This window comes from Cetorhinus maximus, chromosome 12, assembly GCF_964194155.1.
Source record: "Cetorhinus maximus chromosome 12, sCetMax3.hap1.1, whole genome shotgun sequence".
NCBI classification, from domain to species: domain Eukaryota; kingdom Metazoa; phylum Chordata; class Chondrichthyes; order Lamniformes; family Cetorhinidae; genus Cetorhinus; species Cetorhinus maximus.
Window position 1 is genome coordinate 95,210,770 of NC_135890.1, and position 15,707 is coordinate 95,226,476.

At 39.9% G+C, this 15,707-nt stretch overlaps 1 protein-coding gene across 2 annotated transcripts in view; it reads right to left on the minus strand.

The window, feature by feature from the left end:
* The window catches only part of kntc1 (kinetochore associated 1), a 133,052-nt gene that overhangs the window by 61,745 nt on the left and 55,600 nt on the right, over window positions 1–15,707 (minus strand). The window contains exons 36-42 of one of the 2 annotated variants that reach the window (XM_078554126.1): window positions 15,354–15,451; window positions 12,054–12,198; window positions 8,131–8,187; window positions 6,812–6,975; window positions 5,151–5,255; window positions 4,072–4,200; window positions 456–572 (exon numbers count right to left, since the gene is read on the minus strand). In XM_078554126.1, coding sequence (XP_078410252.1) covers window positions 456–572; window positions 4,072–4,200; window positions 5,151–5,255; window positions 6,812–6,975; window positions 8,131–8,187; window positions 12,054–12,198; window positions 15,354–15,451 — 815 coding nt within the window. Of the gene's footprint in view, window positions 1–455; window positions 573–4,071; window positions 4,201–5,150; window positions 5,256–6,811; window positions 6,976–8,130; window positions 8,188–12,053; window positions 12,202–15,353; window positions 15,452–15,707 lie in introns of both variants that reach the window. The other variant, XM_078554125.1, reaches the window with a different exon arrangement.

The following is a 15,707-nucleotide window of genomic DNA, read 5'->3' on the forward strand; positions in this document are numbered from 1 at the left end:
ACCATTCAACATCATAATGCATACAAGTTGCACTGGACATGAGCTGTAGCACTAAGTAAAATGACACAGATAAGTTTTGAACAAAAGGGAAACAGTGTTCTTTTGAAATCTGCACTATGAATAACTCCGTTAAGAGTTGATCATATAAAAGAGGTTCCTACTGTTTCAATTAGTTTTCTAAATGCAGATAGAAGTTAATATTAGGATCATATGGGGTGTTTACAACAACTTGTATTAATATAGCATCTTTAATGGATTATGATCATCCAAGATGCTTCACAAGACCATTATTAGACAAAATTTCACATCTAACCACAATGACATATTAGGACAGGTGGCCAAAAACTTGGTTAAAGAGACACATTTTAAGAAGCATCTTAAGGAGGAGAGTCCACTATTTGATTTAAAATTTCCTCAATTCTAATGTTCAAAAGCAGTTTACTGAATTTACTTACTCCAAGTTTACTGAGCTTCAGACACCACTCCGTGTCAACAATCAAGGAATTGAACTTCTCTTTTTGTTGCTCCTCCTGAAGCAAATCAGCCAGTTGAGCACCGACAACAGCAACTGCCTGAAACAGCAAGAGTTCAACAGTGAAAAGAAAAATAGAGTAGTTCAACAGTTAACCAATGTACTGCTCTTCTGTAATGATTGAAAAAGGGAATTATTTTATTACAGAAATACCATACTTGCCTTAAAAATATCTTTAAATATGATATTTTTGTGCTAGTAAGCATAGATCTGGAAACATTATCAAATTTTAAAATATGCATGTTAGAAATAGTGCATAGTCTCAAGATTCCAAAAAGTTGTGTAAATTATAAGACTAATCGATTACTATGGGACAGCATCCAATGGTATGTAACAGCCTTCTAAACCCTCAAACCATAGGTGTTCCTTTCAGAAGAAAGATCAGTTGCATTGAGCCCAATCTATGTGTAAGCAAGCACAACAAATTTATTAGGGAATAAAGCAATCAAAGTATATGACAGGTATAAAAGCTGTTGAGTGAAGCGGGGTAGGGGGAGGAAAGAAGGAATGGTTCCCGATGGTCCAGAAGGGGCTGTTTAATTTTCAAGGCACCTGTGCACTGTCCACCAAAAATGTGCCAAACCCCAAAATCCCCAATGTCGTCAATGTTTGCCCTTGCATGCTCCAGACACTCAAAGCAGCCCTGATAGACCCCAAAACCCATGTCAGGAATTTCTTCCCCACTTGGAGGAGAGAAGATTGACAGAAGGTATTCAAAATCATAAGAGGTCTGGACAGAGTAGTTGGGGAGAAGCTTTTCCCATTGGTAGAAGGATCAAGACTAAGAGGGCACAGATTTAAGATAACTGGCAAAAGAAACAATGGTGACATGAGGAAAACTTTTTCACGCAGCATGTCTTTAGGATTTGGAATGCACTGCCTATGTGTGTGGTGGAGGCAGGGTTAATTGAGGCTTTCAAAAGGCTTTGGATGATCATCTGAAAAGGAAAATATTGCAGGGCTATGGGGAAAAGGCAGTGGAGTGGCATTAGATGAATTACTCCTTCAGAGGTCCAGCACAGATATGACAGGCTGAATGGCCTTCTTCTGTGCCGTAAACTTTCTATGATTCTATTCCAGATCCCAAGAACACCCAAAGCTCCCACACACAGAAATGTCTCTCCCCAATGTTCCCAGTTCCCTAGAACTCTGCCCATGTGTTCCTAGGATCAGCCCAGTATTCTCCGAACTTCTGCTCCCATGAGTGTTCTTGGAACTCGCAAGACGCCCAATCCAGTTTATCCAAACCTAAGCCCCATTTCTCAGTGTCTCCGGAACCAGAATGCCTAACAAATTAGCATCCCTATTAATAAATACTAATGAGTAACATAACCCCATTCTTACAAAACCCGGCTGATCAGGACCAATGCCACATATAAAATTAGTTTATGCTCTAAACGGATGAGTTAACATGCGATGTTTTAAACTTAATTTTTAAAATAGGTTATTATTTTTAAAAAACTTATTTACTCTTTGTGAATAAGTGGGATGCAGATGTTGTTTTCACCAAAAAAATTGTTTTGTCGATAGACACATAATAATTTCTCTAGGTTAAGTTGAAATGATGATAGACCAGGTTCAAAATACACGGGGCGGAAGGCTAATTTGCCCTAGAAATCTCACAAATAGCCTGTGAAAAATCAAAGGTGGGAGGTGAAAAATTCAACATAGGTCACCCCTGTACATAAAGCAGAGCTCGATTGGAGGAGCAGTGAACATGGGAGAGACAGAATCTGTGAAAAGCTGCTCCACCAATGACAGATTCTGTCTCCCATGCTCGCTGCTCCAGCTCCTCCAATCACAGGTTCTCTTCCTCCTGCTCTTGCTGCTTCTCCAGGAACAGAACCCTATGATAGGAGGAGGCACAAGGCCAGGAGGAGGGAACCTGTGAATCGAGGTTGAGGGACAATAAGTCATACATCTAGTTTTTTTTTTAAATCCAGTCTAAGTATATTTTGCAATTACATCCATTACAGAACCACACAATTGTTACAGCACAGGAGGCTATTCAGCCAATCATATCTGCGCTGGCTCTCTGTAGGGTCAGTTTACCTTATCCCACACTCTCGCCTTCTCCACATAGCCCTGCACATTCTTCCTTTTCAGATAAAAATCCGATTCCCTCTTGAATGCCTAGATTGAACCTGCCTCCACCATACTTCAGGCAGTTTAATTCCAGATCCTAACCACTCACTGTGTGAAAATGTTTTTCCTCACCTTGCCATTGCTTCTTTTGTCAACTGCCTCAAAATTAAGCCCTCTTGGTCTTGATCCTTTCACCAATGGGAACAGTTTTTCCCTATCTACACTGTCCAGACCCCTCATGATTTTGAATACCTCTATCAAATCTCCTCAACCCTCTCTTCTCTAAGGGAAACAGTCCCAACTTCTCCAATTTATCTACATAACTGAAATTCCTTGTCTTTGGGGCCATCCTCATGAATCTTATCTGCACTCTCTCTAATGCCTTCACATCTTTCCTAAAGTGAAGCACCCAGAACTGGACAGAATACTCCAGTTGAGGCTGAACCAGTGTTCCAGACAAGTTTAACGTAACTTCCTTGCTTTGGCACCCTATGCCCCTATTGGTAAAGCCCAGGATAGCACATGCTTTATTAACCGCACTCTCAATGTGTCCTGCTACCTACAATGGTTTATGCAAATATGCACCAAAGTTCCTCTGCTCCTACACCCGCTTTGGAATTATATCCTTCATTTTATATTGCATCTCTGCATTCTTCCTGTCAAAATGGATCACTTCACTCTTCCCTGCATTAATTTTCATCTGCCACTTGTCCATCTATTCCACCAACCTATGTCCTTTTGGAGTTCTATCCTCCTTACAATTCACAAACTCTTCCAAGTTTTGTAACATCCACAAAATTTGAAATTGTGCCCTCAACACCAAGGTCTTGGCCATTAATATATATCAGGAAGAGCAGGGGTCCTAACTCTGACCCCTGGGAAACTATAAACCTTCTGCCAATCCGAAAAATATCTATTAATCACTACTGTTTCCTGCCACTTAGTCAATTTCATATCCATGTTGCTAGTGTCCCTTTAATTCCTTGAGCTATAACTTTGTCCACAAGTCTGTTGTGCGGCATTTTACCAAATGCCTGCTGGAAGTCCATGTACAACACATCTACAGCATTACCCTCATCAATCTTCTCTGTTACCACGATCAACAATGCAGAAATTCATTTGTTCCCTTACATACATTACTTCTTATGTCTGCTTGATTCCTGGTTCATTGTGTCAAATAGTTAGAATTTGAGATGAATCTGATCTTTATTGTTGTAAATTGGAAATTCGATTTAGAATCCAAATTTGAGAGAAAATACCAAGGAACTGAAGAAGAATAGTACCTTTAACTCCTCATGTGTAAATGAAAAAGTAGCACCAGACAAAATTAAGCTAGACAGTGTTTTTTTCCTCAAAAAGAGCCCTTGAAAAATAAAATTTTTGCCCTTCTGATAAATCAAAGCGTTGTATTGATATCTAAACATTTAAAAATTTTGATTAAGCGTCACACGTACCAGAATTTTGTTATAATTTTGCCACGCATCACTGATGACATTCCACAGCTTCTCAAACACAACCTGCTTTGGTAACAATGTGCAGTAAGCCAGTGCTAAGTCAGTGTCGACCACACGGCAGTTAAACAGCTGAGAAACGAGAAGTGAAGGTTTTAGTGTAGAAATATTGGCTGACATCTGAACCAAACTATTTGGTTTTTTTTTTAAAAAGGCAGGAAATTATCCACTTGTTAGATGATAAAATTATCATTTAGTACTGATTAATGCACAATCTTACATATATATATATTTGAAACCCAAGGAGTCAATGGATCACACCGGTAAATGAATACAACTAATGATACAAATAACATTAATTTAAATAGGAGCTTCATCTTAATAAAACAGATTGCTCTCTGGGTAAAGTGATCATTGTTCCTACATTGAAGATCTCTCTATACCTCCTATAATTACTGACACAATATAATGTACAAATGGCTCATTGGGTAAATACACAAGTGGCACCAGGCAAATCCCAAATTCCATTCCCGGCTTGTACCTAATTAGCTGTTCTAAGTCACTACAATCAGATTTGTAGTCTTTAGGCTTTGGGAATGGAAGGCTGAAAACTTAGCATTTGGCAGTTAGGTGAAAATTATCAGGATTGGCTTCAACTACTTCATGGTAGTCTGCTGACATTGATCTCACTCGAGAAAAATGGCCTCTTTTCCAGGATACCATGTCACTACTAGTAACATACTGGCAACAGCTAGATATATGATAGTGAATATCTGAGCCACAGAGACAGGATGTCTCAGGTTCAAACACCAATTTGTGCTAAGTTGACTTTTTTCAGTCATGGTGTAAATAGGAATACTATAGTTAGCCTCAGTATTTCTGAAAGAGGTGGGATCAAAGGGGAGGATGTCAGGCTTCCTTGCTTCTGATTGTTATTCAGCAACTCTAGTTAGAAGTCAACATATCGTGAGGAGCGGTGAGGAGGTCAAATAGCCTGGTAGCGCTCATTATTAAATGCTCAAACAAGATGATATACAAATAGAAAAAAAGAGGAAATGGGTGGAAAAAATGTTCATCTTTACCTTGTGTAGCAATGCCTGAGAATTCTTTTTAACGATTGAAAAGGCCATGTTTCCAATGTCAATGACAAAATCTTTGACGTCTTTCAAGTCCTGACCCTCAAAAAGCTACAAGTATATTAAAGCAAAGACTTAATAAACCCTTATACATTGTATTTAGAATGCAAAGCAAAAAACAACCAAACTAATTTTAGCCCATTATTTCAGAGCCTGGTGTGAAGCCTCATGAGAAATATACCCTTAAAAATATTCCACTTTTGAAAAGAAACAGCTCCAAATGCTGTAAATTCTAAATAATCATGCTAAACTATTTAGAAACAATTCTCTGATTTCCCCAATCAGGTTATCCCAGCACTCTCAGGGAGCATTAGTTGGGAATCAAAGATTCACAGACCTAGATATTCCAATTTGGAAATCAGTCTTCATATATTCTTTATAGTACACGCAATACGCTTTCATGCAAACAGTTTGTGCCTAATCATAACAAGTATAGAACATCTGTTTGCTTCTTATTCTAAAACGATTTCAGTAGCAAGAAAGAAGGCAAAGGATCAACTCAATTACATAGAGCATGAAATAATTAGAATGATTACCATGCAATAATCCATTCAGGCACGATTAGATCACAGGTGAAGCTTATGATAAAGTTAGCAGTCAGCAATCACACTGGATTTAATGCAGTCCATCACTTGGAAACATGGCAACCGGGCCCACTTAATGGCAGGAGAGGCCCCATGTCCATCTCCCAGTGGTGGCAAAGCCTTCCACGATTAAATCAGAGGACAGAAGGGGCTGATGTGGGATTTGTTGGTTGGCGGATGTCAATTAAGCTTATTCCTGAGCCCACGCAATTTAATGGTGGCTCAGGAATTAAGTCGAGGCCGTAAGGCTTTTCCACACCCTTGGGAGGTCGCCCAGCAAACACTGTTAGGCTTTCCAGCCGACTCCTGGCAGGTTCCCTCATAGTCAGACACACTATACCTGATTGAGGGACCCAGCATCAGGAAGGGGGTAGGTGAGAGGGGGAGAAGGTGTTTTGTAGAGAGGGGCGGGGGGGGAGGAAGGCCGCTGAATGCCACTTCCCCTTGCCAGCAAACCATGCCCACCGTCCCCCAACTTCCTTCACTCACCTTTGCTCTGGGGTCCCATGATGATCCTGGACCTCTGGTGGGTGCATTGCTGCCAGCTGCCACTGCTCCCACTGGCGGCAGTGGACAGCTTCCAACCTCTGATTGGCCAGCGGTTCTCAGTGGGTGAGATTTCCACCACTGGGGAGCTCAATCACAGAGAAGGTCTGATGGTGGCTACTTAAGTGCCTGAAGGGAACTTGGTTGCATCAGGCATCCCCCAGAACTGACGGGGGCTCCGGTCAGTTCTCTGACTGGCAAGCAAGACCCCAGTCAGCCTGACAGGAACCCAGCCTATGATTTTTTTTCCCCTAATGGTATAAGGATTGCGGAGTTAGTGAAAGTAATTTTCTTTTCTTGTATATCGTGCAATATAGTACATGCAGTTGATGTGCAAAGATTTCCTCAAATAAGCATTTACAGAGATAAAATTATAGCAAACTTAGAAAGTAACAAGCTGAGTTGATTACCAGAAATAACCTTGCTCGTTTAATAGTACAAAATTCTGGCATTCTAAAGCTAACTGTTTGCACCTACCTTTTTGCTCAAGTCAGAATTCATATTGTTTGACACAAAATGTTGATGACAGTTTCCAAAAGAGTTGATAGTTAGCTGCAAAGCTAGTTGCAGTTGGCTATACTCTTGCAAATTCTGTAGCAGGATGGTCATTGGTGTAGAAACTGGCTTCAAAGGGTTCTCGCCTGTATATAAAATCAGATGTTTAAAATTTCTGTATAAGTACTTTATTTTTAAACACTGTACATACACAGAGTAACCCATAAAACAAAATACTGCAAAAACTTGGTTTACTTCCTGTCACACTGTTGGGTTCACTTTTCCTTTTAAGGCAGACTTAGAGGAAAAGGCACACAACTATATTGTTGATCAGTTTACTGGCTTCTCTGTCCATGAACTGCTATATTCACAAAAAATTTTCAATAATTTCCATGACAGAAGTTGTCTTGAATCTAACGAGCTTTGGATCACAAGATGCGTAATTCATTTTAACTTAAGCACAAGGCCTGGATGATCACTAGGTTGCTAACTCTGGTTGGACATAGGATCACTCTTCAGAGACCCCTGCATGTATGCATGAAAGAGACAGTAGCAGGTTTACACTTAGCTGCAATTCCCCTGAGCAGTAGAATGGCCCACTTATACACTGTATGTGCTCACATCTGAATGATGGCAATATCGGGCAAGGTACCAACATGGGACAGGAACTCACGGAACAGAGCCTCAACAAAAAAAAATCAACCTCAAGAGAGGGAGCAAAGGACTTTTACCAATTACAAGGAATATTTGTCCAGTGGAACTGAACTTTAAATTGCCCAAAATAATTTTTTGCACAGATTCTTGTTTTAACAAGAGGGACTTCATCCCATCAATCCAGACTGGATTTTTATAAAAATTCCATTTTGGAATGCGAGCGTTGCTGCTAAGGCCATCCCAAACTGCCCTTGAGAAGGTAGTGGTGAGCCGCCTTCGTGAACTATTGTAATCCACGTGATGTAGATATACCTACAGTACTGTTAGGCAGAGAGTTCCAGGATTTTCATCTAGTGACAGTGAAGGACAACGATATAGTATCAAGTCAGGATAGTGTGTGACTTGAAGGGGAACTTGCAGCTGGTGGTGTTCCCACGCATCTGCTTCCCTTGACCTCCCAAGTGGTAGAGGTTGCATGTTTGGAAGGTGCTGTCAAAAGGGGTTTTGATGTGCTGCTAAACCCAAAAGATGAAAGCGGAGTTCGCAAGCCACTGTGCCATTCCTTTAACAGACAGCTTTAACATTAAATGATGTTTCAAAGCTTCCCATTTGTAAAGGTCATTAGGTTTGGTTAACTCTAAAAATACCTTCTACACCTGGGCTCATCGGCAAGCCTATGCAGTCCAATGGATAGAGTTTTTTATCTGCACAAAATAAAAACTGTGTCAAACAGGTAATCATCTAGATTTTTTAAGTTTATATATCAAATATCCTTCACTTTACCAGATACCACAGTACAGTAAATGAATTGCACCTCATTTCATCATGACTCATAAAATCTTTAACACCTTTTTATAGTTGCTGAGCAACAACAGATTTGCAGACCAGCAACATATGGTTATGTAACACCTTGTTCAGAGAACAAATTATGCATAATTTATATGCAACAGTCTAGATTTTACACAGGGGGAATGAGCTTCAAGTATACAAAAAGAAATCTGAAAATTTAGGAGGATAGAGTAAAATGTAATATGTTGTTGGTTTTATTTTTTAATCAAAACATCACACAAAATATACCAACAATTATATGAATATGCAGAAAATTCTACAGCCAAATAAATCATAACTTTGTATTCAGTTTCTTCAGATATCCATGTAATTAGCTGGACTAATTTTAATAGAATATTAAATAGATTATTGTATTTATTTAGATCACTGTGGAATTGAACAATAAATGAACAGATGTTTAGAACTAGTTGGGTTGACAGATTAATACAGTAATTGAATTTTTCTCCACCCCTCCCTCCCAAGTCAAAAGATTTTGCTAATGAAAACAAGGTGCTTTCAATGATGATCTCCAGCCTTCACACGTAGTGCATTTAATTTTTAACTTTCCATAGTACTACCTGTAAGTAGAATAATAGCTAGACGAATGCCAGACTATAGTACTTTAACTTGCCATTATGGAGCACTAGAGCACAGAATCTGAGGAAATACAGGAAAGATTTATAAGAATGGTTCCGATGATGGATTTCAGGTACAAAGACAGGTTTGAGAAACTGGAGCTGTTCACTTAGAGAATGGAAGTTTTAGAGGGAATTTGTTAGGGGTGTTCAAAATTATGAAGGGTCTAGATCGAGTGGATAAGGAGCAACTGTTCCTGTTGGCAGAAGGGGCAAGAAACAGAGGATACTGCATTTAAGGCGAATTGCAATAGAAGGAATGGCAACATGAGGAAAAGCTTTTTTTGTTATGCAGCAAGCGGTTCAAATCTGGAATGTACTGCCTGAGAGCATGGTGGAAACAGTTTCAATTATGGCTTTCAAAAGGAAATTTGGTGAGCACCTGATGAGGAATGATTTACAGGGCTTCAGGGAAAGCGCGGGGAGTGGGTTTAGCTGAGTCACTGTTGCAGAGAGCTGACATGGACACAACAGGCCAAATGACAAGCTCTTGTGCTGCAATATTCTATGATTCTAGGTCATTAGGTATATTAAACCTTCTGACCAAGAACAATTGTACTGTCATGGATCCATTCTAATTTATCCAATCTTCTGAATATTGAGTAACTTTAGGCAGCAATTCCAAAAGCAGAAAACTCAAATTCCTCTCAAACCCAGCTCCAGTTTCTCAAACCTGTCTTTGTACCTGAAATCCATCATCATCAGAACCATTCTTATAAATCTTTCCTGTATTCCCTCAGATTCTGTGCTTTATGCTCTAGTGCTCCATAATGGCAAGTTAAAGTACTATAGTCTGGCATTAAGCAAAAGATTATTAATTGCTCAGCGTTACTGAAGATTGTAGCAAATGTTTCAGCCTTATCTTTTGCACTGATGTGCTGGGGTCCCCCATCATTGAGGATGGGGATATTGGTGGAGCCTCCAGTGAGTTGTTTAATTGTCCACCACCATTCATGACTGGATGTGGCAGGACTGCAGAGCTTAGATCTGATCTATTGGTTGTGGGATTGCTTAACTTTGTCTATCACTTGCTGCTTATGCTGTTTGGCACACAAGTAGTCCTGTGTAATAGCTTCAACAGGTTCACACCTCATTTTTAGGTATGTCTGGTGCTGCTCCTGGCATGCCCTCCTGCACTCTGATTGAACCAAGGTTAATCCCCTGACTTGGAGATATATTGCCGTTCTTTCACTGTCTCTGGGTCAAAATCCTTGAACTCCCTAACAGCACTGTGGGTGTATCTACACCACATGGACTGCAGCGGTTCAAGAAGGCAGCTCACCACCACCTTCTCAAGGGCAACTAGGGATGGGCAATAAATGCTGGCCCAGCCAGCAAAGCCCACATCCTATGAATGAATTAAAAAAATTGTCAGGCCATGAGGTTACAGATGTGTTCGAGTACAATTCTACTGCTGCTGCTGATGGTCTACAGTGCCTCATGGATGACCAGTCTTGAGTGGCTAGATCTGTTCGAAATGGTAGTGCCACACAACATGATGGAGGGTATCCTCAGAGTGAAGGCGGGACTTCGTCTCCGCAACAACTGTGCAGTGGTTACTCCTACAAATACTGTCATGGACAGATGCATTTGCAGCAGGCAGGTTGGTGAGGATGAGGTCAAATATGTTCTTCCCTCTTATTGGTTCCCTCATCACCTGCTGCAAACCAAGTCTTGCAGCTACGTCTTTTAGGAGTCAGCCAGCTCAGTCAGCAGTGGTGCCACCGAGCCACTCGGTGATGGACATTGAAGTCCCCCACCCAGAGTATGCTCTGTGCCCTTCCTACCCTCAGTGCTTCCTTTAAGTGGTGTTCAACATGGAGTAGCACTGATTCATCAGCTGAGGGAGGGCAGCATGTGATAATCAGCAGGAGGTTTACTTGCCCATGTTTGACCTGATGCCATGAGACTTCATTGGGTCCGGGGTCGATCTTGAGGACTCCCAGGGCAACTCCCTCCCGACTGTATATCACAGTGCGGCCACCTCTGCTGGGTCTGTCCTGCCGGTGGGATGGTTGCTGTTGCTTGACTAGTCTATGAGACAGCTCTTCCAATTTTGGCACTAGCGCCCGGATGTTATTAAGGAGGATTTTGCAGGGTCAACAGGACGGAGTTTGGCGCTGTCGTTTCTGATGCCTAGGTTGATGCCAGGTGGTCTGTCCGGTTTCATTCCTTTTCTGAGAGGCTTTGTAGCAGTTTGACACAATTAAGTGGCTTTCTAGGTCATTGCTGTGGGTCTGGAGTGACATGTAGGCCAGACCAGGTAAGGACGGCAGGTTTTCTTCCCTAAAGGGCATTAGTGAACCAGACAGGTTTTTGCGACAATCCACAATGGTTTCATGGTCATCATTAGACTTTTAATTCTACATTTTTATTGAATTAAAATTCCACCATCTGCCGTGGCAGGATTCAAACCCAGGTCCCCAGAGCATTACCCTAGGTCTCTGGATTACTAGTCCAACGGCTGTACCACTACACCATCACCTCCCTAAATGCAAACTAGAGTAAATAATTTAATGTCAAATCAGATACAGAAAGAGAAATAAAGAAAGATTGGATTAAGAAAGAAGATTGGATTAAGGAAGAAAGAGGAAAAGTAAACTTTTTAAAAAAGGATTAAAGCTGACATTTTTAGAAGTGACTCCACAATTGTAATAGCTAATTTTCAGTATCAGAGAGGTTGACTGGCAGTAATTAATAATTACTACATATAATTACAATAATTAATTATATTGTTAAATGGGTACATATGCATGAAATGACAAGACTCAACTGTATGGAGAATCTAGCCCTCATCTACCACACATGTATAGTAACTTCAACATTCAGTGCATATCAATGGTAAGTCAGAGTGCAATGCTGTTTTTACGAAGCTAACTGCAGACTGGTGCAACTTGGATAGCAACTTTTGGATATTGGCATTTATCTGCACCTCTGCTCCTTGCCTAAACTAGCTGTGCATATTTATGCAGAAATAACAGCGAGTGTCATTAGTCTCACCATTATTCTGACAAAATCAGGCATAAAATTTTAACGCCAAGAACAAGCTAGATGAAATGGAAACAACTCAGACATAAAACATGTAGATTCTGATTCAACTGATATACCTGGAGAGTATGGCACGAATGAGGTTGTAATTTCATACATTACAGGCATCACTGATAGGTGATCAAGCACAATGCCATCCTCTGTGAAGAAATCTTCAAAAGTCCACTCATCATAGGGATCTTTGTCAGTTTCCAAAGTTGTCATCTTCTCAAACAGAATTATCCAGGTTAATAATCTAACAATCTACATCAAAGTCAAAAGATTCTTATTTCTCAATAAACAATGACACTTTTAAACTCGAGAAAAATACTACAGATGCTGGAAATCTGAAATGAAAACAGAAAATGCTGGGAACATAGAACAAGTCAGGCAGCATATGTAGATTCAAATGGATGACCTTTCATCAGAACTGGGAGAGTTTATATGTTTTAAGTCTATAACATGGTTTAAGCAAGTATAAGGTAGGGATGGAGTAAAACAGTAGGGAAGTCTTGTTACAACTGTACAGGTCATTGGTGAGACCTCACCCGGAGTGCTGTGTATAGTTTTGGTCCCCTTTCTTAAGGAGGGATATACTTTCATTGGAAGCAGTTCAGAGAAGGTTCACTAAGCTGACACTTCCTGGGATGAGGGGTTTGTCTTATGCGGAAAGGTTGGGCCTATATTCATTGGAGTTTTGACGAATGAGCAGTGATCTTACCGAAACATACAAGATTATGAGGGGGCTTGACAGGGTAGATGCTGAGAGGATGTTTCACCTCATGCGGGAATCTAAAACTTAGGGCGGAGTTTCAAAATAAGGGGTATCCCATTTAAGACAAAGATGAGGAGGAATTTCTTCTCAGAGGGTCGTTAGTGTTTGGAATTCTCTTCCCCAGGGAGCAGTGGAGGCAGGATTATTTAACATGTTCAAGGCTGATTTTTAATTAAAAAGAAAGTCAAGGGTTATGGAGGGCAGACAACAAAGTGGAGTTAAGGCCACAATCAGGTCAGCCATGATCTTATTGAATAGCAGAGCAGGCTCAAGGGGCCTAATACCCCACTCCTGCTCCTTTTTCTTATGCTCTTACAAACAGGGGGAAGAGGAGGAAAGAATAAAAAGGAAGGTCGGTGATAGGGCAGAAGGCAGAGATCAAGTGACAAAACGGATTGACGATGCAAGGCAAAAGGAGGTAGTAATGGGACAAGTAAAGAAACAAAAGATGGGATGAGGAGGCAACATAAATGGGAAAAGCAGAATCATTCCCAAGAGATACTTTCTGAAAAGGCAGTGGTTATGATCCAAAATTGTTGAACTTAATTTTGAGTCCAGAGACTGTAAATTATCTAATCTAAAGAAGAGATGCTGTTCCCCAAGTTTATGTTGAATGGTGCTGGAGGCCAAAGAAAGGAGGTCAGAGTGGGAATAGGAGTGGGCAGAGAATTAAAACAGCAGACCACCAGAAACTCAGGGTTACATTTTCTGGCTGAGCTGACGTACTGCACTTTGCGATCACCTTGTGTTTGGTCCCCCCGGTGTATAGGAAAACTCACCACGAGTGGTGAGTACATTGTACTAAATTGAAAGTGTAAGTAAATCACTGTTTCACCTAGGAGGAGTGTTTAGGGTCCTGAACAGTGAGAAGAGATAAAAGGGCAGGGGTTGCATCTTTTGCATGGGAAGGGGAACACACGATTGTGGAGTGCACCAGGTCATTGTGGGGGGAACAATCGCTCAGAATGCTGAAAGGGAAGGCAAGGCAAGGAGAAAATGGATTTGGTGATGACATCACACTGCAGGAGTTTTAAATTCCTTTTAAATATCTTTTGAAAAATTAAAAAGTATATGTTGAAACATGTGTAGTTATTATACATTCTGAAATAGTTTGAAATCTGCTTTATTGATAGCTTAAATTTCAGTGACAGAGGGGAGATGCTTCTGCTTGCTGAAGTCCTGAACACAAGGGGATTCATGTTCATTCCAGTTGTAGTAGTGCTCTGTTTAACTCCCGAGCAATGCTATTACTTCCAAATAGTGTACCACATAAGATCACATTCCTTTTTTTTTTAAACGGATAACGGCTAACTTACGGTGATGTTCTTGTGATCTTATTAAGGATCCTTGAAAGTCAGCACAAGAGAAATATCTGGCAAATCCCTAAAGCCATAACAGGGAAGATCCCAGAGTTATCTGGTAGGGACACATTCCAAAATGGAAAAAGAAATAAATCAGAATTTAAAAGGTCCCAAAATGGCTGTGGTCTCTCAAAAGAAAACTGGCAGGATTTATAGAAGTTTAAAATAGATACAGCATATCCAACGATAAAAACAAAAAACTACTGCGGATGCTGGAAATCCAAAACAAAAACAGAATTACCTGGAAAAACTCAGCAGGTTCTGTTGAAGGGTTGTGTGGACCCGAAACGTCGACTCTTTTCTTCTCCACCGATGCTGCCAGACCTGCTGAGTTTTTCCAGGTAATTCTGTTTTTGTACAGCATATCCAATCCTATCAATCCTAAATTAAACTTCAACTTTTACTCCTAAATAACAGGCTTGGAATTCATTAACTTTTCTTGATTTTGTTATAAATGTTAGTTGTATTGGTGAATTTGGTAGTTCTGTACCATTGTTTTATGAAAAATTAGATATTTACATGTAAACTAACTGGCTCAAATAAACTTTTATATGAATCAATTAGAAGAAGCCGAGTAATGAATTTGTGAAGATGTGTGACATAGGAAGTGCAATGTGTTTGAAAGAAAATGCGTGTGACATGTTCCATTTATTTATATACAGACTGATAAGATTAATAGATCTTCAATGGATTGCTCAATAATTGGATTTTCAAAATGTATTTGTTTCCAGGATGTGAGCAAGACTTGAATTACATAGAATAGCAACAGGTTAATCAGCCCAACCAGTCTATGCTAATTACTGTTATCCTGGATTGCTATTGCAGACTTTGTGGTGATGGCATACCCATTGTGTTTTATAAGGGCAGATGCTCTACACTTTGTAATATACAATATTCATCTTCTGATAAGGTGAAGCTTTGACAATTTAAGGACAAAACACCTAATTATTGTAAATGAGCAATGTTTGAGATCAGTTTAACTACAGATTAGAACCCAGGCTTTTTTTTCTATTAAAAGGTATTAAGTTAAATCGGTATTAGCTTAATTAAGTTACAAGTTAGAATTATTATTTTTTCTAAATTGCTGGGAGACCTTGTATGTACCAAATACTGCCTTGACTTTTCACTTTAAAGAAATGTAGAGAAACTTTCATTGCAACAGAAAGTGTGATAATAAGAAATGCACACCAGATGCAGTGTTATTATAAATTACTCTTTTATATGGTTAAGATTAAACATCTTACCTTTGTTCTAAATCCATAATCATCAATTAGGCACTGTCTATAAACGTCCACAGCAGCACGAGTGCTTTTACACAATTCTTCACAGTCAAGTAAAAGGTCTGTAAAAGCACATTAAAAATTAAATTGCAACACTTCTGTAATATTTTAGTCAAGGAAATTAAATACAAGCTGAGACCAGAACTACAGTGCAAAATGTTTGTGTAGTAATGGGCTGTACACTGGAGTGGGTAGGACCAAGTTTCATGTTTATGATTCCTTAAAAGGTTTCTGATCTCAATGTCAGACATTGCTGCTTCACCACAAGGAGTGAAAGGCTTAGTAAACTATTCTCATGCATCTGCTACTGGCTGGAAG